This window comes from Macaca fascicularis, chromosome 4, assembly GCF_037993035.2.
Source record: "Macaca fascicularis isolate 582-1 chromosome 4, T2T-MFA8v1.1".
NCBI classification, from domain to species: Eukaryota; Metazoa; Chordata; class Mammalia; order Primates; family Cercopithecidae; genus Macaca; species Macaca fascicularis.
Genome location: NC_088378.1, coordinates 46,596,715 through 46,618,360, shown reverse-complemented (window position 1 = coordinate 46,618,360; position 21,646 = coordinate 46,596,715). Strand labels below are relative to the sequence as shown.

The 21,646-nt window shown below is 36.9% G+C and overlaps 1 protein-coding gene across 15 annotated transcripts in view; it reads right to left on the bottom strand.

Annotated features, from left to right (window-relative positions):
* Window positions 1–2,308: 2,308 nt before the first annotated feature.
* Window positions 2,309–21,646, bottom strand: part of ADGRG6 (adhesion G protein-coupled receptor G6) — a 135,356-nt gene continuing 116,018 nt past the window's right edge. For 8 of the 15 annotated variants that reach the window (XM_005551991.5, XM_005551995.5, XM_005551992.5 and 5 more), the window contains 3 exons: window positions 11,106–11,207; window positions 10,287–10,439; window positions 2,309–5,207 (listed from right to left, as the gene is read on the bottom strand). In XM_005551991.5, the coding sequence (XP_005552048.1) occupies window positions 5,029–5,207; window positions 10,287–10,439; window positions 11,106–11,207 (434 nt within the window). In that variant the 3' untranslated portion in view covers window positions 2,309–5,028. Of the gene's footprint in view, window positions 5,208–7,578; window positions 7,625–8,901; window positions 9,173–10,286; window positions 10,440–11,105; window positions 11,208–21,646 lie in introns of those variants that run through there. The other 7 variants (XM_005551996.5, XM_074037150.1, XM_005551997.5 and 4 more) reach the window with 2 other exon arrangements.

The following is a 21,646-nucleotide window of genomic DNA, read 5'->3' as shown; positions in this document are numbered from 1 at the left end:
GGTGTGCCTGTTTGCTTAAAGCGCAGTATTGGGGTGGGAGTTACCCGATTTTCCAGGTGTTGTGTATCTCAGTTCCCCTGGCTAGGAAAAGGGATTCCCTTTCCCCTTGTGCTTCCCAGGTGAGGCGATGCCTCGCCCTGCTTCAGCTCTCGCTGGTCGGGCTGCAGCAGCTGACCAGCACCGATCGTCCGGCACTCCCCAGTGAGATGAACCCAGTACCTCAGTTGAAAATGCAGAAATCACCGGTCTTCTGTGTCGCTCGCGCTGGGAGTTGGAGACTGGAGCTGTTCCTATTCGGCCATCTTGCTCCGCCCCCCCTTTATGCCTCTTTTATGCCTGCTGATAAGTTAAAACCTCCCTAGCCAGCCACTTGGGTTATTCACACAATGACTGTCATCCCTCTGCAACTCCTTTCCACACCCTGCAATCAAGGCTGCCTCAACTCTTTTCCACCCATTTATTTGGGTTTTCCAACCTCCTTGTCTAGAATCTTTCCTTACCTTCAGGAGAGGCCAATCAGAATCTACCAGAACTTGAAAGCCCAAATCATTGCTACTGGTTTGCTAGTCCAGAGCTTTTGCCTGAAGCTCCAGAAGCTGCTGACAAATGGATATCAGGGCAGTTATCCTGGCCCTGGATTCTCTTCCTTCACCAGGCTGTAGGTTCTTTGAAGGAGGTGGCTAGAAAAGCTGATGTAGAAGAATGAACAGAGTCAGATAGACTTAGATGCGAGTCACGCTCTTACTGTCTCTGTGGCCACAGGCAGGTTACTTACTGTTCTTAATCACCTGTTTCCCCAAATGGAAGAGTGAACTAACAATTTGTCATAGAACTGTGGTGGAAATTCCATGAGATAGGAAATAAACATCTGGCATCCAAACACACTTACAACTTTTCGGTTTTTTTGAGATGCAGTCCCACTCTATCGCCCAGGTTGGAGTGCAGTGGCACGATCTTAGCTTACTGCAACCTCCACCTCCCAGGTTCAAACAATTCGACTGCCTCAACCTCCCAAGTAGCTAGGACTACAGGCATGCACCAACATGCCTGGCTAGTGTTTGTATTTTTAGTAGAGATGGGGTTTCACCATGTTGCCCAGGCTGGTCTTGAACTCCTGACCTCTACCTGCCTTGGCCAACCAAAGTGCTGGGATTACAGTCATTAGCCACTGTGTCTGCTTCCCCCCCCCCCCCCCACTGTATAATTCAGATTACTCAATTTAGGTTGGAGCTGCCTATGGTAACAAAGCATCCTTTTTTCTTTTCTTACTTTTTTTTTTTTTTTTTTTTTTTGGCAGAACAGGCTATATAGAATATAAATGCAAACACTTGAAAATTTCACATTTATTCTCATTTCTCTCTAGGGAAGCAAAAAAAGAACTATTCTTCCTTGAAATGAAGACAGAAGGAAAAAGGGAGAGAGAACGGAAGAAAGGGGAGAAGGATTTTGGTGTGGAAGAGGGAGAGAGTTTATTTAATGTTTTTATATGAGAGAAATGGAATGTTATTCATCTGGAAACAGAGAAGTGCTTCCAAAACACTGAATTTATAAAGACCAATTCCTCCAGATTTCAAAAATATTACCAACACAGGTCAGCCTGCAAATCAAATATGTATTTTTCATTTGTTCCCCAATTCTATCCCTCCAGCTTTCTGAAGTAACCTGCATGAAAATCACTGTAGATGAGCCTTAAGCAACTGCTTGTCTATTTTCTTAACATGCTTGGCCAGGAGTTGTGAACATTGGCTTGGAAGACCTGGTTTAGCAGTGACCGTCAAAACACCTCACAACTTTGCACTGGGCACACACTTTGCTGAGTAGGGCAGTAAGTAAAATTGGGCTTTGGCTCACTGCAGAAAAAATGTTATCCTAAATATCCACAGTAAAAGGAAGTGGGGAGGTTCTGTTCTCATCAAGTAAGTGAAGTTCACTAAAACGTATCAAGCCTCTCACAATGAAAATAGCAACTATAAATGTGAGAAAAATATCCCAGGTTCTATCTTCCACAGGTTACTGACTCAGTCCCTTTTGAGGATACTGAAGATATTCCCCAAAGGAAACCTGCATTACTTTTAATCTGCTATAGAACTTGGCTTTGCATCAGTCATCCCAAGAAATTCTAAGAACTTCAAAATGCATTAATCCTTAGTGAACTGGATCTGTGTAATATACTCATTCCAAGTGTTTTGGCAAAGTAGCCCTATGTCACTAGCTTAATTGGTGGCAGATTATTTTCCAGCTGTCAAATAATCTTTTCCTATTTAGGAGTCAGAAGTAAAAACATTCACTCATAAAGGAATTGAATAACTTGGAACGTGAACAACATAAGTATTTATTTGAAAAACACTTTCCATTTAAGTAAAATGGCAAATTAGCTAGAGTAGCTTCTCACTGCTAATTCTATTTGCACTCACAGTCACTTTTATTCATCATATTCAAAGATATTGCTACCAAAAATGATTTCACAAAGTATTTAGAAAAAATATATACAGTCTCTCTAATAGAAAGTTAATTAAAACAACAAAGCTAGGCAATATCAAGCTAAGATAGGAAACCAATTGACATGTATAAACACAAATAAATAAATATGTACAAAAGAATCTATGCCAACAATAGACAAAAATCTTTACAATGCGGTAAATGGTGACAAGAATGGAAAATATCTCAGGATCCTAGACTACAACTCTAACACAATGTAGTTTAATAACAGGGAAAAAGAAAAGAAAACATAATGAAAAGAGAGTCTGAATTGATGCTATTCGCAAAGGTAGGCTGAACTAAATTTAGGCTCCCCAGCTAAATTCCTGACCCTCATCTGATGGGGGCCTAAATGGAGGTGAGAACTGCATGCTTAGAACTGACAACAGAATTTGGCTCAATCTTTCAAATCCATTTACAAATGTTTCTGTTGAGCAATTTCTTAATTTTTTCTCATCTGGTTATTGAAAATTTCTAAAGTGGAGCTGACATTGTCAAATATGAAAAAAATATTTTTCTGGAGCCATATGAATATGAGTAGAAATCAAAAGCAAAGCCATTTTTGAAGCTATATCTTAATTACTATTGACTAAGAACTTTGGGCAGAAATCTGACTAGTTAGAAAGCTAACTAATTAAAATCTACCATGAATGTCTAAGGTATTGAGGGAAATGTATATGAATATTCAGTGACTAAGATTCATTTTCATCTATATGTTGTAACCTCTGCCAAAATAAGCAGCCTGTTAATATACGCCTATTGAAAAGGATTTGGCTCTGCTGTAGTGAATCTCAGTGACCTTAGATTTACTATTCTTTTCTACTGAATATAACCTTCCCTTGTGAAAGCCACGCTGGGTAATGCTCTTGTCTCCCAGGATGGTGTTGCAGGATGTTGCAAAATGGAACAGTAATAAAAAATCCACTACCTCATTATCTCATCATCTGCTGGAGCCGGGCAAATAGCTTCCTGATTGAAGCTCAGCAAAAGGTGAGAGGTCCCTAGGGTTGCTGTGTAGCCTGAAAGCTCTCCCATGTCTCAGACTGCAAACTGCCTGTTTTTTTTTGGGGCAGAGAGGAAGGCCTCTAGGTTCCAGGTTCTGAACTTTGCGTTTAAGCAGACTGGCTTTACCAGAACGTCTCCTTTTCTTATCACTTAATGGTGTTGCCTCCCAGAACCTGATACTTCCCAGATAACCCAGAGCAAATGTGAAAAAGTACAGCATGCACTGAGACCGATTTCTAAGAAACTACATGGATTCCATCATCTAAGAACAATTACAGTGTGGTCTCCTATACATTCATTAGCAAGCAAGCATTACTCAGAATAATCTGAGAGTTAGGTAAACTGCATAACAGTATGCAAGGCTCCTATGCAGCAGCCGATCCATAAATAATACACCATCTATCTTGCCAGACCTCCTTAGGCTCTTATATACTATAACCAGAGGACTGACACACAAGGAGTTTTTAGACTAGCTATTGCAGACACAGCTGTTTATAAATTATTTTGATTATTATGACTCACCCATATGTCTCACTTCATATTCCTTGGAACAAAACTCTCAATGGGGAAATACGAGGCTTTCATTTGTGTGTTAGGAAATGTCTTAAAGTCTCCAAAGCAAGGACAGAACCAGAGAGTCTCAACTGTGTGTCTCCTAAAAGGAAAATTCCACTGCATACAGCTTGCCTAATGGAAATTCTCCTTCCTCCCCCAAGCCTATGGGCTTAATATACAGTAGAGGGGCAAAAGTAGAGGTGTAAGATCATTCTTAAACAACTCCTGGGAGGTCCACATTGATGGAACATCAACACTAAACTTAACTCGAATGTATGGGATTAAATTATACTTAATGCTTTGGCCCTATGCCTTGAATAGAATAAGTAAAATATTAGAAATTCATATAGCCTCATTTAACTAGGTCAACATTTTGGGAAAACTTTCTTAAGCATGTTATGGTTCTGAAGGAGTAATATTTAAAATAATAAAAAAATCCTTTGGGTCAAGCACTAAACAATCTTTTCTGCCTGTGGTTGAAATGTCATTGAAAATGAGAACATGGTACTGCATCCACGGAAAGTAACACTGGAATGGGATTTGTGGGCATTCAAAATAGTTACATTTTTTATTGTTGAGAAAGAAGACGCAGAAAATGGGTACAGCCAGATATAATGACTAGGTGGACTAAAATGAGCTCTATCTAGGGTCTTCCTCAGCGTTGCTTCTCCCTTGTCTCTAATTTGAATGTCTCCCCTGAATTATGATTACTCTGATTCAATTATACATTTTAAAAATCATAGCTTCTGTGGCTACTGAGTCATGTTGCTCTCAGTACTGAAGTTTTAGTGATGATGACAACTCTTCCATGGAAGAAATATATTAAAAAGAAAAATTATGAATTTCACAAAAGCCTTCTTAACAAAATACATTCCTTATATATATGCAGTTACCTAGGTAATAGCACATTTACATTGCTAGTTGCAGTTTTCACTGCTTGGAAATCTTCACATTTCTGCAGATTGATTTCTTTTTGTTACATTAAAGACATTAAAACTTTGTGCTGTGGCTGAAGGTGTCTGACATGATAATGTTTTTGTAGAAGTTGTCTGAATGAGCATTGCAATAACCCTTGACCTTATCAATGACCTGATGGACAGGGATGATTGATGTTTGATCTCCATCAGCATGGGCCAGTTTTGACAAGGACTTGTCCATGGAAGCATTGTCTGCAAGAAACGATACAAGAAATTAGGTTCAAAATGAGCTGGTGGCATGCCTACACCATACTGTATACTCCGTTTGGCACATTAAAGAAGAACAAAAGAAAATAAAGCTCCAATTCTTTCTTAGATTAGGTAATAGGCAACACTAAACTTCCATGTTTTTCTTCTTCTAAGAATACTCCTGATAGTCACTGAGTGTCAACTTGCCTTCTAGTAATTTGTACTGTGGCTTACTGTAAGAAATATTCTTGCATGTAGCAGAGCCAATGAAAAAATATTTGGAAAACCACTTCAAAAATATATGCACTATGGCTTGAAAGATGTACAAAATTCCAAGGAATTGGAATGTGCTGAAATATTTGTGGAAGAAATTATATCTAAGATATGTTTTCAAAAATATAGGAAGGGAAAAATGGGTAGGGGTGTATAACTGGCTATAAATTGATGGGTACAAGGGGATTTATAATAGGATCCTCTCTACTTTTTATATATGTTTGACACTTTTCATAATAAAAAATTTTACAAAATTAAATTTATAGGATTTTGGAGAATAAAAGCAAATGAAAATAAATATGAAAAGCTACTTTGAACGTATTTTCCCAAGGTTTTTAGTTGGATAAATGATTGGAATATAGCAAAAAGGGTACTTCTTATGAATTATTTTTTAATTATAGCAATCAAAGTTATTACCAGAAATATTTTAATAGAAAATGATTTATTTGTATTAATTATCTTATAGTTTCAGAACGATGTTATTGCTAACAGCACTATTATAGCAACTGATAGTAGTAAAAGACTGCTAAATAATTTTTTCTAAAATTTTCAGTATCATATATTTAAATGTTATTTCCTTATACAGAAAAGCTTTCTAAAATTGACTCAGAATGCTCTGAAACTCATTTACACTCTATTATCTATAAACACGTATGGTTGTCTTCATGTATCCTACAAATATCTTTTAAGTACCTCCCTCTCCAAATACACTTTAGGGAAAAATTCTACCCTCAAATTAACCAAATTATAGAAATTTTACACTGATAAAGAAGATATGAACTTTTATAAAGTATTCAGTTTCCTATGTACCTTCTTCATACATTGTGGAAGAGGCAAAAACTCTATCCTGAAAAACTTTTAGAAATCATGGCTCCGAAATTGGAATCTTCACTCCAAGGCTTTTTACATTTTGAGTATGCTGGACTCAGTATGTGACAAAACATTTAAAATCCATCAATAATTGGTAAAAGCCATTATCATCATGATATCTGTTGTCTCTGGAAACTATTCAAATTGCTTAACTATTATCTTGTGTTGAAGCAGACACTAAATACGATGAGGGCTAAAAAGGGAAATGGGATATTCAACCTACACTAAAGGATGCCAGAGAAAAGAATAGATGGTTCATGGAAAGAACGGACAAACTGAAGCATGGTGGAACAACTGAAGCATTTTCCAATATTGGTGAGGAAAAGGCTCAAGAAGTCATGACAAAAGGCCCCTCCCCATTAGGCTCTCAGCAAGCTGATTGATTCTGAGCTTCCTTTCAGTTCATATATTCACTAGCCATTGGTTTTCTGGTGGGGATTTTTCTATTGACTTATATATCAATAATGAATAATTAGTGTTCGGTGTTTTTAGAAAACCACATATCCTCAGAGATAACAATGATATAGTCACTCTGCTTCCTTTGTAACTTCCAGTGGCATGTACTTTTAGAGATTTTGAACAGCCTCATTTCAACAATGTGATCCAATTTAGTGGGTCTTCACAGTTTAATAAAGCAAAATTCTGAATGAGGGCTGTATTTTTATATATGCTATTCCCAGTCTTCTGGTTAGATAGTACATTATGGGTAATAAAGACTTTGATTATAGTCGCAAATCTGAAAACCAGGGGCTAGGGGTATGAACTATTATTTGACCTATGCTGAAATTTCAAGCAGATAACAATTCTCACAAAGCAGGCTTGGAATTGACAATTTCACTTATATGATGACTTCTATGAATGTACCATGACATATCCAGAAATCCATATGAGCAGTGGAAAAATAAAGCATTTCATGCCTTCTACAACAAATCTTTTCTCAAGTACTGCTTTTTGTCATTATTTTACATAATGTGTGATCCACTCACTACAGACCATGGTACATTTCCTAGAAGGAGCGGCTTGCAGATACCCCATGCAGAGAAGAACCAGCACAGCACATACTATCATTCAAGATTTCAGAAATTCCAGTTCAGTGCAGGAATGTCATTGTGCTAGCTGAAAAGAACAAGCCATTTTGCTGATGCAGCAAGAATCTTAGCTTAATCCATGCAAATATTCTCTTATTACCTTGCAAAAAATTCATGCATTCAAAAAAGTAATGAAAGTTTACCTGAATGATCCACTTTTGTTGAAGGAATGCTCATAGGAGACATTATCTACACCATAAACATATGAATATCTAGATCAATTCCAAGAAATGAACCAACTAGATATCCATGATGATATGCAGTGATGTTTTCCATACCCTGAGTGATCCCCAGGATGCTAACTGTCCCACTGAGAACTGGCTGGGTGGCCAAAGCCTATGTGAAGTCAGTTGACTGTAAACCAGGATTTAGTATACTATTGAAGTAATGCCATATAACTAACTATATTCTCATCCTAGTTGTCAAGAACCCATTTAGCCCCAAGGGTTTTTTGTTAAGGGAAACAAGAACATTAATGCATTCTAATGTAAATGATGAGATAATGGGTGCAGCACACCAACATGGCTCATGTATACATATGTAACAAACCTGCACATTGTGCACATGTACCCTAGAACTTAAAGTATAATAATAATAATAAAAAAAGGCTGAGTGTGGTGGCTCACATCTGTAATCCCAGGACTCTGGGAGGCTGAGGCAGGAAAATTCCTTGAGCCCAGGAGTTTGAGACTAGCCTGGGCAAGATGATGAAATCTCATCTCTACAAAAATATAAAAATTAGACAGGTGTGGTGGTGCACACCTGTAGTTCTAGCTACTCGGGAGGCTGAGGTAGGAGGATTGCTTGAACCCAGGAGGCAGAGGCTGCAGTAAGCCTCTACCATGAGTGTGCCATTGCACTCCAGCCTGGTAAACAGAGTGAGACCCTGTCTCAAAAAATAAATAAAATAAAATAAAATAAAATAAAATAAAAACAACAGATGAAATAAAAAGAAGAACACACAATATTTTAAAATAGTAAAGTCTGCCTTTGGACCTCCATCTCTGCATTTCCTCTTTTATCTTCTAGTCTGTTTTTCCCCGAATCCTATAGCCCTTTCTTTCCTTAATATTTTCAAAATGTCTCATGTTCCAAACTAACTGCCTTGTTATCTTCTTTCCTCTTTTAAGACTGGCATTTCTTCAGGCCAGCTATTTTCAGCTGTTTAAGAGGAAAGCAATTCGATTGGTTTAATTCCTATTTATTCATAACTGATAAGGCATTAAGTATTTGTATTTCAGAAGGGGAGGCAAAATCAGTATCAAATTTTAAGTATGGTTAAATAAAGTGAAAAAAATTCATTATAAGCAAAAGATATTTTGTGCCAAGGAACCACCAAATAAGTAGAATAATCTATCTTAGACTATACACCTGCCATCAATTTCTTTACACAGGTATTCTTAAGCAGAGGTACACAAACTTCTTTAATTTTATGCAAAATTGTGAAGATGATTCAAAATATGTACTTTTTTTTTTCTGGAAGAGAATAGCCTTCATTCAGTTCCCCCCAAAATGTCAAAATGTCCTAGACTCCAAGAAACTTTAAGAACTGCTGTCCTAAGTTGCTCCAAGTTCTTGGATTTTTAATTAATTTTGGAATTAACGAACTCTCTAAACACTCAACACTTTTTCCATAGTACTATCATGAATCCCAGGCAGTGGCCACTCCAGTGGCAAGACGTAGAAGATGGTGCAAACAGGGACATGTATAAGCATTCAAATGTACACCAGGGTCATCTGCAATTCAAGTATTTGCAATATGAATAATTACAGATGCATCACACACCTTACTCCCTATTTGCAAAAAGCCAAGTATTAATCTTCTTTGTGCCATTCACCTCTGCTCATGTTTAATAGCTAAACAAATTAAAAATTAAAAAGTTATTTCCATTATCCTTTTAGAATTATCTTTAATTAGGAAAGTGCTCTGTTTTAAATGTTGACAGCTGTCTGCCAGGGGTTTAATTTAAAAGCAGCAATTCTATTATTTCCCTTTGAAAATATGAAAAGGTTACACATTTTCACATCATTCACTATCAAGTGCTGCAAAATATTACTATTTTTTTGAGATGGGGTCTTGCTATGTTGCCCAGGCTGTGGTGCAGTGGCTCAATCATATCTCACTGCAGCCTGAACTCCAGGGCACAAGCAATCCCCCCATCTTAGCCTCCAGAGCAGCTGGGACTCCAGGCATGTGTCACAGCACCTGGCTTAAATTCTTCTTTATTTCCATGGTGTCTTCAGGATTTTTCACATACATGTTCAGTGTCAGAATGTGCAGTAATTGCAAATATCGTGAAAAAACAGGATATTATGAAAGACAGTGATTCTTATAGCCCTGTATCACCGTCCAAATATTATGTTCTTTTCATATGTAATCAGCAATTTAAAGGGCAGTCATCAATAACATTTGCAATGGTTAAGGAATTAACTCTTAAATAAAATGTACATCCTAGATATTGTTTCTTCCTGTTCCCATGACAACTTTTCCAATAACTATCATACCATGCTGAAATAACCTGTAATTCAATTTTTAATTTTAAAAATATATAACTTTTAAAATAAAATACCATAATTTTTAAAGATAATCAAGTTTTTGAATTAAATGATGAAGTTACAATAATATACAGAGTGAATTATTATGGTTATATAGCTAGAGTTTGGGTTACAAAATTTTTAAAAGGACAAAATATTCATAAAGGTGTTTGGTGACATCTTCAAACATTTTTATTTTCATAAATCTAAAAGAGGTACCCTCTCAGGCACTGTGATTCATCAATCTTCATGATATGCCAGTTTTTGCAATGAAAAATGTGATGAGAACTAAACTTGAGGACATCTTTAGACTCACCTGTGTGGCTATTCCTTTTGAAATAGGTGGTAGAGCTGGATTTAGATTTGGATGTAAGATAGGTTGAGTTGGAACCAATGGAGCTCGAAGACAAAGATTTTCCTAGATTATCAGAACTTTTCTTGATGATATTGGTAGCTGTCTTACTCCAATCTGAAAGAAAAATGACACCACTGTATCAATCTGCTTTACAGGGAATATGAACTGCTCTGAAAAAATCATCACTGCATTATTTATCTGGAGCATCTGATTTTCTGATATGCTGGCAATGGCTCAGAGAGGAGACTGACATGTAAACAATAAGAGGAAATTGATAATTTCTTACTTTGATCTTGTATATGTACTATTTAAAATCTCACTTTCAATATACCAAGGATGAGAAGTAACCACTAACAGTAAAAAGAAAAAGAAAGATAAAGAAAAAAGACAAAGTAGGTTTTTTTCAGTTTTTTCTTTTCTTTTTTTTTTTTAAATACTGAGAAAAAATCTATTTGCCTAATAATGTAATCAGGGGTCTTAAAAATGTGGAAAGGTGAGTCTTGCATAGTGGAAGCTCTGGGTATATGGGTTGTTAAATTAGACATCAAACCTCGGGGAACTCATTTAACTCATGCTTCCCCTCTGCAGAATAGAAGGGTTGGGCCTAAAGTTCTCAGATCTCTTCCAGCCCTGATATTCTATGATTCCAAATAGGCATCTTCACATGCTCCACTTCAACAGCTTGCTACCACTGGGACTGGGTTGCTTTGACAATGGAAGACTGAATGACAAACTTTCCCATCTACTTTTAGATGTAAAATTTAATCAACAATCCTTTACCTGAGTTATCTGCTAACCGAAATCTACCACAGCAGAGATGCCGCCGCCACTGTTTCTGAACATTCTCCTTCATAGCACAGTGGAAGATGAATATAAATAAGCCTGTGACAAAAGAAAATATAAATATTTAAGCCAACTGACACATCTTTAAAGATAAATCTTATAAAATACATGGATTCATTTTAATTTTAATTTTTTTACATCAAAGTCACTAAGAAACAAAGATCTTAAAGAAATGAATCTTACAGTATGTAGCAGACACTTTAATCCTTTAGAAGATAACATAAAGGCTCTGATAAAACTAAAATAACCACAGGGATCTGATTCTGTCTTTGCCTGTTCTGTTCAGCATTCATTATGACTTAACCTAAAAGCCAAGCTGAAATAAGCAACATTCAATTCTAGAAGTATTTAGTATTTCCCATATATTTGTCCTAAAATTATGTTAAAACTTTCCATACATATTTTAACAAAATAGAAAATGGAAAACACACATAAGCTCATCATCTGTTTCAATTTGTGTATTCTGAGCTATTTTACATATGTATATTACAGTTATATTCATAGTATATTAGCTTGGGCCATAGAAAAGTGGTATTTTTGCAGGTGAAACATGGCACCAAATCAGCAAAATCATGTGGCTCCACCTGGCCTACTTTAGCCTTTCAAGATTTTAATACAGAAATATTTCCATAATGAGAGAGAGTCTTCATATTTATAGTCACTTCTTGTGCTTATCAAAATCTGTCATTTGTATCATAGAAGTCAATCCCTTTTAACTTTTCATGGCATTTGCTTCTGCATTTTAACCCTCTCCTTGAGGTGCCATCAATCTTTCTCTCTATTCCTCTATACTTGGTTATTGCCATTAACTTACAAGCATACTGTTAAAACACTTTTTTAAAGAACAAACAAAAAATTCTTCCCTTAACCTCCAATTTTCTTCCAGCTTCAATCTCTTTATTCCTTTTCCCAATAAAACTTCTTGAAATGGTTAACTTTCACTGCCTCCACTTTTTCTGACACCTTCTCATCTCCACCCAGTCCAAACAGATTGCTATCCACATCAGTGACCCCACTATGACCACTCTTGTAAGAATGATGGCGACTCCAATATTGCTGAGTTTCCCATGACCACTTTACTAGACCTCTCAGCAGCACTCAACCCAATCAAACAGCCCTTCATTCTTGAGGTCATTTTCTCCCAGTTTTCTTCCTAGTTTGCTGGGGATTCCTTCTTGGTCTCTTTAGTAGATTCTTCTGCTTTACTCTAAAAAAGGTTTACATGTCCTGACTAGGTCCTGGGTTTCTATCTCTTCTATGGTTACACTGCCACTTGGGGTACTAACACTTCTAAAATATAAGCACTACATAGTGATTTTTATATTTGGTTCTGCCCTTTCTCTCCCCTAACCCCCACCAGGATTGCAACATATATTGCTCATAGGACATCTTCATTGGGCTGTATCTTCACTTGGCAGCATTTCACATCCCAGATGTTCTGAACAGAAGTTCTCACAATCATGACCCTCAAATACACACACATCCCTTTAATTCTCAATGTGTCCAGCTCATTCCAGCCCAATACCATGCTGAATGCTCTTCTCCCAGATCTTTCCATAACACCTTCCTACCTATCATTCTGGTCTCAGACCAACTGTTAACTCCTCAGAGAGGCCCTCAGCAACCGTTATTTATTTTTTTTAATTTTAACTTTTAGTCACTCCCTTTCACATATGTACTTTTTTTCACAGCACTCTTCAGTATCTGACATTCTTGTATTCCTCATTTATTCATTTATTCCTTTGCTTGATGGTCTCTTACTAGCAGATAATAAGCTCCAAGAGAACAGGGATATTTGTGTATTCAATGCTGTGCTGACTATTTCAAGAATTATGCAGGAACTTGATGAATGTTTATTGATGGAATGAATGGTAATCAAGATCAATCAACCATGTAGTCTACATGAGTTAATTGAATGCTTACATGTATACTCTAATGTGTTAAATGTGTTTGGAGATGGGGAGATTAAAATAGGAGTGAGCAGTCAAATTAAGAGGTAATAGGAATGAAATGAAAACACATTTAATGGAAAAGTTTCTGAAAAGCATGCAAATAAGTTGCTGAAGTTGTGTCCCAGTAAAATATTAAGCAGTATATCTACATAAGGGAGGGCTTTTTAGGGGATCTGGGGCTTGAACTGAACCTTAAGTTCAGTAGGGAAGTGAGGGAAGTTTTCAGGAAGGGTAATTAATTCAGTGATAATTTATTAAGGACTGCTAAGCAGGAGGCACTGTGTTTTAGGAGTTGGAGATTCAACGGCGAACAAGGTAGACCATCCTTGTATTCATAGAACAAAGAGTCTATTATGGAACGGCATAAATGTAAAACTTATGACACTCCTTTTAAGGGATCATTAAAACTTATACGTTCCTTTTGAATATGGAGTATTCATCAAGAAAACTACATTATAGCTTGCACAATGGAAAAAGTGGGGAAAAGTCTTAACAGTACTCTCTTTAGATGTGCATAAATTTGCAAAATATGTCTAAGGTTATGTTTTATATCTTAATACAAAGATTCAAAGTAGCCCTTAGTTTTCAGAATAAATTATATTATTAGCAAATATTATTATAGAAAAGGAGCTTAATTTCTACATGATGGGTCCTGATCACAGTAAAATGACTAGGCTGATTTTCCTCTGGGTTTAGCTTGTTGTTTGGTGATTAACAAGCTCTGAGCACAAGCCCTGATACTTAATAGGTGCTTTCTATAAATTCCTATTTAAATTACTGAAGAAGCATTACATATTTTGACTTGCAGAAAAATGCCACTATAAAAGTACTGACTACATTTGGTCATTGATTTCAAGTAGATGACCAGCCCATAAAAAAATTCCTGGGGGCCAGGCGTGGTGGCTCACACCTACAATCCCAACACTTTGGGAGGCCGAGGCAGGTGGATCACAAGGTCAGGAGTTCAAGACCAGCCTGGCCAACATAGCGAAACCCTGTCTCTACTAAAAACACAAAAAATTAGCCAGATGTGGTGGTTGGCACTTGTAATCCCAGCAACTTAGGAGGCTATGGCAGGAGAATTGCTTGAACTCAGAAGGCAGAAGTTGCAGTGAGCCAAAATAGCACCATTGCACTCCACCCTGGGTGACAGCATGAAACTCCGTCTCAAAAAAAAAAAAAAAAAAAAAAAAATCTTGGGAAATTCAAATACGTTATCTCTGAGAGGTATGAATAAGGCATACAACGACCTAAGTAATAGTGCATTGCAGTTATTACTATTGTCATTTGATATTAATATATGGTTATATACATATTTACATAAATATGATTTTATTACTATATAATTTATTACTAATACTTTATTGGTAATTAAGTAATTTGTAAAGGAAATAAATCCTAATGATCTATTTCTTTGAAATGTTAGATAGGGTAGAGAAGTTTTTTTTTTTTTTTAAAGAGACAGGGTCTTACTCTGTTGCCCAGGCTTGAGTACAGTGGTGCAACTGTAGCTCACTGCAGCCTTGAACTACTGGGCTCAAGCAATCCTCCTGCCTCAACTTCTTACGTAGCTAGGATAACAGGCATGTGCCACCACATCTAAATAATGTTTTGTGGAGATGAGGATTTCGCTATGTTGCCCTAGCTGTTCTAGAACTCCTGGCCTCAAATGATTCTCCTGCCTCAGCCTCCCAAAGCACTGGGATTACAGGCATGAGCCATCGTGACTGGCTGGGAAGTTCTAATTTAACAAAAGAAAAGTTCTAATAAATATAAATCAATTTCAATTATTTAGAATGCAAACAAGCATCTCGTGAAGGTCTCTGTGCTCCAGGTTGGGGAGGAAGAGTTGGAGAGGGCACCGGCTGCACACTGTCCTGGCCTATGCTAGGGCATTACAAGTCTCAGAGTAAGGGAAGATTTTCTTCTATACTCAGAATCCCTCAGAGCAGGCTTTGCAGGCTGATCCTCCTTCACAGGAATTAAGGAATAGATATCACTCGGTTAGGATTTCATTCTCACACTCTACATGACTAAATCTCATTGCTTTTCAAAGCCTTTCCATACTTACTACATTCCCTAGTCAGGTTGCCAATATAGTAAATCCTTTCAATAAGCAAATATACTTTGTACCACCAGCACTTTGAATAGGCAAAAGTGTGTAAATAATTTGAATTGGTTACTAGATTATTTTAAGTTTTGAAGACAGTGTGGCAGTTACACAGTAGAGTGGACTGAAGGAAGCCTGAGGTAAGGTAAATAGAGGCTACAGATGATGGAGGCTGCAGCTCTAGAGAAGGAAGTCCGCATTGTCTCAGCTTACTCTATTTTCCTTTAACGGGGTCAGAATTTCCAGAATTTGTTCTTGGAGGTATTTCTGTCACACAGCTAGAAATATAGGTAACTGTGTATTCTTAAACAATTGTTTAACAGAGACACATTTTAGAGCTGGAGGGGAATATAAACTTCAATGAAGGTCTTTCGTTCCTAGGCATTAATCCAGGTATTATTTATTAGAGGTCCTCACATTTAGCAAATGATTTTTAGTTCTGGGTAGAAGGAAAAATTGCTGAATGTTGCTTCCCTTAATACTCTATTATTCTTTTGTAACACCTAGTAGTTTTTCTGCATGCTATATATCCCAGAAAAAAAAGTCAGAAGTTGAGTCTGGTGTTCTGAGGATATCAGAAAAGAATCAGGTCACAGACTCAGTTTCTTATCCTTGTTGGGTACTAAAATGTGAATTATTTTGAGAATCAGATGCTAACCACAGTCAGAGAGGATAATGTTTAAGATAAGACTGACTTAATAAAACAGTTTTTTAGATTATATAGTGCTGTCCTGTATCATAATTATATAACACTAAATGACATTGTCTATTTTTAAGTAACCATTGTGGTCTGTAAATATACAGGTACTTAATAATTTTTGGAAACACTGGAGAGGAGAAGTCATTTAAATGTTCTACCTTCCACTATGAATTGTGATGCTATGGAACAAAATTAGATAATAAGAGTAACAAATTAGAATTCTTAGGAATGAATATACTTTAAATTTTAAGGTATTGTATTTATAATATATATATGGTCAATCCTATAATCTTGAGATACATTTCTATTTTAAATAAGAATAGGATTCTCATAACAGGTTATTTTACTATTTGTAGTAACTAGCCCTTTTTTTTCCCCATGAATTTAAGTTAGTCTAGCAATAAACATTATACCAAAATTCCTCCAGGACAAAATATCCCTTTTAGAGTTTAGTAGCGGGCAGTGTGGCAGGCACCTGGATCTGTAACAGCACACACAAGCAATATGGAAAGAAATTCTGAACACTTCAGGAAGGAGCAGTAGAAAACGAAGACAGAGAGTCAAATGTACCTGGAGGCTAATGTGAGAAAACATGGCTATTCCCTCTTAAATTCTGAGGTTGAGGCTTTTGTTTTTTGTTTTGTTTTGGTTCCTCCATCTACTTATAGATTTCGGTGTTAGAAGCAGGACTAAAATCACAAACTTTAATGGAGTTCTACGTTGACAACCAAGAAAATCTGTCTGATTTCTCATTTCAATCTCTGTTTCTTTCGTTTCAAGATGGAGTCTGGCTCTATCGCCCAAGCTGGAGTGCAATGGTGCGATCTCAGCTCACTGCAACCTCTGCCTCCTGGGTTCAAGCAATTCTCCTGCCTCAACCTCCTGAGTAGCTGGGATTACAGGCACGTGCCACCATGCCCGGTTAATTTTTGTACTTTTAGTAGAGGCGGGCTTCACCATATTTGCCAGGCTGGTCTCAAACTCCTAAGCTCGTGATCCGCACACCTCAACCTCCCAAAGTGCTAGGATTACACGCATGAGCCACCACGCCTGCCCTTTGGTTTCTATCATTTTTTTCCCCTTTGCTAATCTTCATATCACCTAGGAAATATATGCTCTTCTAGCTTTCTGGAAAGAGCATTAAGATGTGACCAGAACCAGGACAATCAGGTTTTACTTTTCATGGTACTTGAAGCTTTGTTTAACATTGTCCATGAAAGGTAGAAGCTAAAATGGCCCAAAAGATTGAACACAGAATTAAAGCTTTTACGTCATCCTGAAAAGCTAGTGCCAGTTCAAGAAATCTTCATATATCACAAAAGGGAGTTCATGATAGACCTCTTCTGGTGCATTTTAGCCTGGAAAACTATCACTCTGGATAATCCAAGCCAAAATTCCTTAGAATTAGTTTCTTCAGCTTGATAACTGCCTTGATTCTTTAAGAATCCATTCTATGCTAGTACAATAAGGAAAAAAACCTTCACTCTTGTTAGATGAGCAGACTCCTAATCAGTTCTGTAAACTTTCATCCCATCCTTAGCCCTGCCTTCCTTTCACTTCCATCTTTCACTAACCAGAGGTATATGCTTACCTTTAAAAAAAAAAAAAACTGTAATTATGAATTGAAAATGTTTTAATTCTCAGTAAAATTTGCAATTTCCTCATTTAAAATAAATAACATTTTAATTGTAATGGAGAAAGGGTGTTGCAAGTAACACACAAGTGCTGAAAGTGGGCCTACGGGGGTTGTTAGGACAGAAAATGTATCGAATGCCAACTTGTCTAATACTCCTAAGAGAAAGACTCTTATGGGCCAAGGCTGGTTCAGCAAATATAGTGAAGGAAGGTGGTGAATAAGTAGCCAAGAAGGTTTTCAAAACTTGGAGTGAGAAACATTCTGAAAAATCTCAAGTAGTGAATTTAACTTTTGATATCTAATCCTTTCATCTACCAGAGAACACATTCAAGTAGCATGTTTGAAAAATAATAATAGACCCATTTCTAAGTATTGATATTATGTTTACCGTAGATTGTATGGGGTTGTGTTCAACCTTGGTCTTATTAGAGCTATTTAACGATTCAGGGGGGGAAAAGATACACTTAGATATTTAGGCTAGAAATTTGGCTCCCACATAGAACTCATTCCTTTCGCTTGTTTTAAACAACGATCCATGGCTTTCTGGGCAAATGTAAAATGAGTAGCCAAAGGGATGTTCTCATATCTTTCTGGTTATCAAAAGTTAAAGAATTTCTAGAAACAGTTTCCTTGGATACTACTATACAGTAAAATTCAAGGCAATGCATATTATAATGTACTTGGTGTTCTAAAAAGTCCCTTTGAAGCATCTAGGTAGAGAGGGGGGAAACAGACAACCTTGGGTCCTCATCTCTTAGAGTTCTTCAGCAACTAAAGACCACTGACACTTTCAGCAGAATTATCATCAACAAACTGGATAAATATTCTAAGTTGACTTTTTTTCTTCCCTTGGATAATAAATATCCAGAAATACAATTAAAGAGAAGACTGCAGATATAGATAACTTCAGGGATGTGAGATGCATTACAGTGGGTAGTAATGACTGGTGTTTTAATCAGGTCACGAGCATAACATACTCTGGCAGGTTTTTTGTTTTTGTTTTTGTTTTTGTTTCCCCCCCCCCCCGCCGAGACAAGGCCTCACTCTGTTGCCCAGGCTGGAGTACAGTAACATGATAATAGCTCACTGTAACCTTGAACTTCTGGGCTCAAGCAATTGATTTGCCTCAGTCTCCTGAGTAGCTAGGAATACAGGCACACCACTGCACCTAGTTTTTCTATTTTTATTTTTGTAAAGATAGGGTATCACCAAATTGCCCAGGTGGGTCTTGAACTCTTGGTCTCAAGAAACCCTCCTGCCTTGGCCTCCCAAAGCACTGGCATTACATGCGTGAGCCACTGTACCTGATCAGTTCTGGAGTTTTGATGGGAAAAATTGGTTAAAAACGAGTTATAGCAGATATTTGGGAAGTAGCCACATACTCTAGGTACCACTGATTTTTGACCATATTAGTCTAGGTGACCTCTGAGCTCCTGAGTAGCCTGTGTCCAAATCTTTAAACAGCTTCTGTTTTCATTTGTCACACAGACACAGTCAGCTAGCTATGTGGCTGGGGATCTTGAAGGGTTTATGGCTCTCTCTGGAAACTTCTTAAATCCTCCTTTCATACTACCAAGGTGCCCTTTAGAAAATTATTTCTCTGTGGCACAAAATGCCCTGCCAAAGGGTGAGTAATTTATTTCCTTGCAGCGTGTAATGTCTCAGCCAACCTGATGTTTCACTTGTGAGGGATTGAATTGGTGGGTCATCTCTTTACCTTGGCACCAATTCAATATGTGTATTATACATGTGATTACGTAACAGCTCGACTTTCGTGAGGCCCCTAACCTCAGCCTCCAGTGGCAAGTGACACTTCATTGATATTTAGCATATTTCATCTCATACTTTGACTTAATTTTCTTAGTTTACCAATACAATAATAATAATATGCATTTCTCTAAATTACTTATGCTGAATAAGGGTAAGAGATTATATTATCCTCTACTCATTTAATATATAGTTAGTAATAGCTCTTTTTTGAATGGAAATAGAATACTCTCTGCTGCATAGCAATTTGTATACCACAAAATTTTCTGCTTGTATTCTTTAGAAAAAATTAAAAATTTTAATACAGTGATATGCCTGTTTTACCTTGGAAAACAGCAAAAATAGCAAAAGCAGACAGATGTGTAATTCAAGTATGTTAAGAGAAGGTACATTTATCTTTTAATTTTTGCAGGAAAAAAATCAACAAAATGCTTACTCTGTAACTTAATCAAATTAAGTAGGTGATATGCTTTGGCTCTGTGTTCCCATCCAAATCTCATCTTGAATTGTAATTCCCATAATCCCCAAATGTCAATGGAGGGACCTGATGGGAGATGACTGGATCGTGGGGATGGTTCCCCCATGCTGTTCTTGTGATAATGAGTGAGTTCTCATGAAATTTAATGGTTTTATAAGTGTTTGGCAGTTCCTCCTTCACACGCTTTCTCTTGCCTGCTGCCATGTAAGATGTGCCTGCTCCCCCTTCTGCCATGATTGTAAGTTTCCTGAGGCCTCCCCAGACATGTGGAACTGTGAGTCAATTAAACCTCTTTCCTTTATAAATTACCCAGTCTCAAGGAAGTTCTTTATAGCAATGTGAAAACTGACTAATACTGTTGGTAAAATTAAAAGACCAAAGCATTATCCTGTGGATAATTAGAAAATAATAAATTTGGTTTCAGCCGTAATTCAATTTATGATGTCATTTGCTTATTTAAGTAGGTAAAATTTTTATAATCAAACAGATAGTAACAATTTTCTGATACCCATTTAACATAATTTTTGGCAATTAAATTATACAGTTATAATTATACATAAAAATAAAAATAAATGCTAGAAATAAAAATATAAAACATAAAAATGAAAATAAAGCATATATAAAATTTTATATATAGACTCTTCCAATTTATGTGAGTACCCATATAATTACACATGTATATGTGTTTATACATACCCCTTCATATATTTCCAAGAATCCTGAAAGATTAAATGGATTTTTTAATATGCTTGAGTCAAAGTTTTGAAGACATAAACAAATATGACAAGAAATCTATCAAAAGTAATGTATATGCCCTGATATGGTTTGGCTGTGTACCCACCCAAATCTTATCTGGAACTGTAACTCCCATAATTCTCACACATCACAGGAGGAACCCAGTAGGAGGTGATTGAATTATAGAGGCAGGTTTTTCCTGGGCTATTCTTGTGATAGGGAATGAGTCTCATAAGATTTGATGATTTTAAAAATGGGAGTTTTTCTTTACAAGCTCTCTCTTTGCCTGCTGCCATCCACATAAGATGTGACTTGCTCCTTCTTGCCCTCTGCCATGATTGTGAAGCTTCCCCAGCCACATGGAACTGTAAGAGCAATTAAACCTCTTTCTTTTGTAAATGGCCCAGTTTTGGGTACATGTTTATCAGCAGTGTGAAAACAGACTAATCCAGTAAATTGGTACCAGAAGTATGGTGCTGCTGAAAAGACACCCAAAAATGTGGAAGCAACTTGGGAACTAGGTAACAGGCAGAGGTTGGAACCATTTGGAGGGCTCAGAAGAAGACAGGAAAATGTGGGAAAGTTTGAAACTTCCTAGAGACTTACTTTAATGGCTTTGACAAAAATGTTGATAGTGGTATGGACAATAAGGTCAAGGCTGAGGTGTTCTCAGACGGAGATGAGGAACTGGTTGAGAACTGGGGCAAAGGTGACTCTTGCTATGTTTTAGCAAAGAGTCTGGTGGCATTTTGCTCCTGCCCTAGAGATTTGTGGAACTTTGAACTTGAGAGAGATGATGTAGGGTATCTTGCAGAAGAAATTTCTAAGTAGCAAAACATTCAACAGGTGACCTGAGTGCTGTTAAAACTATTCAGTTTCAAAAGGGAAACAGAGAAAATAAGTGGAAAATTTGCAGCCTGACAATGCTATAGAAAAGATAATGCCATTTTCTGAGGTGAAATTCAAGCCAGCTGCAGAAATTTGCATAAGTAATGAGTAGCCAAATGTTAAATATCAAGATTATGGTGAAAATGTCTCCAGATCATGTCAGAGATCTTTGCAGCAGCCCTTCCCATCACAGGCCTGGAGGCCTAGGAGGA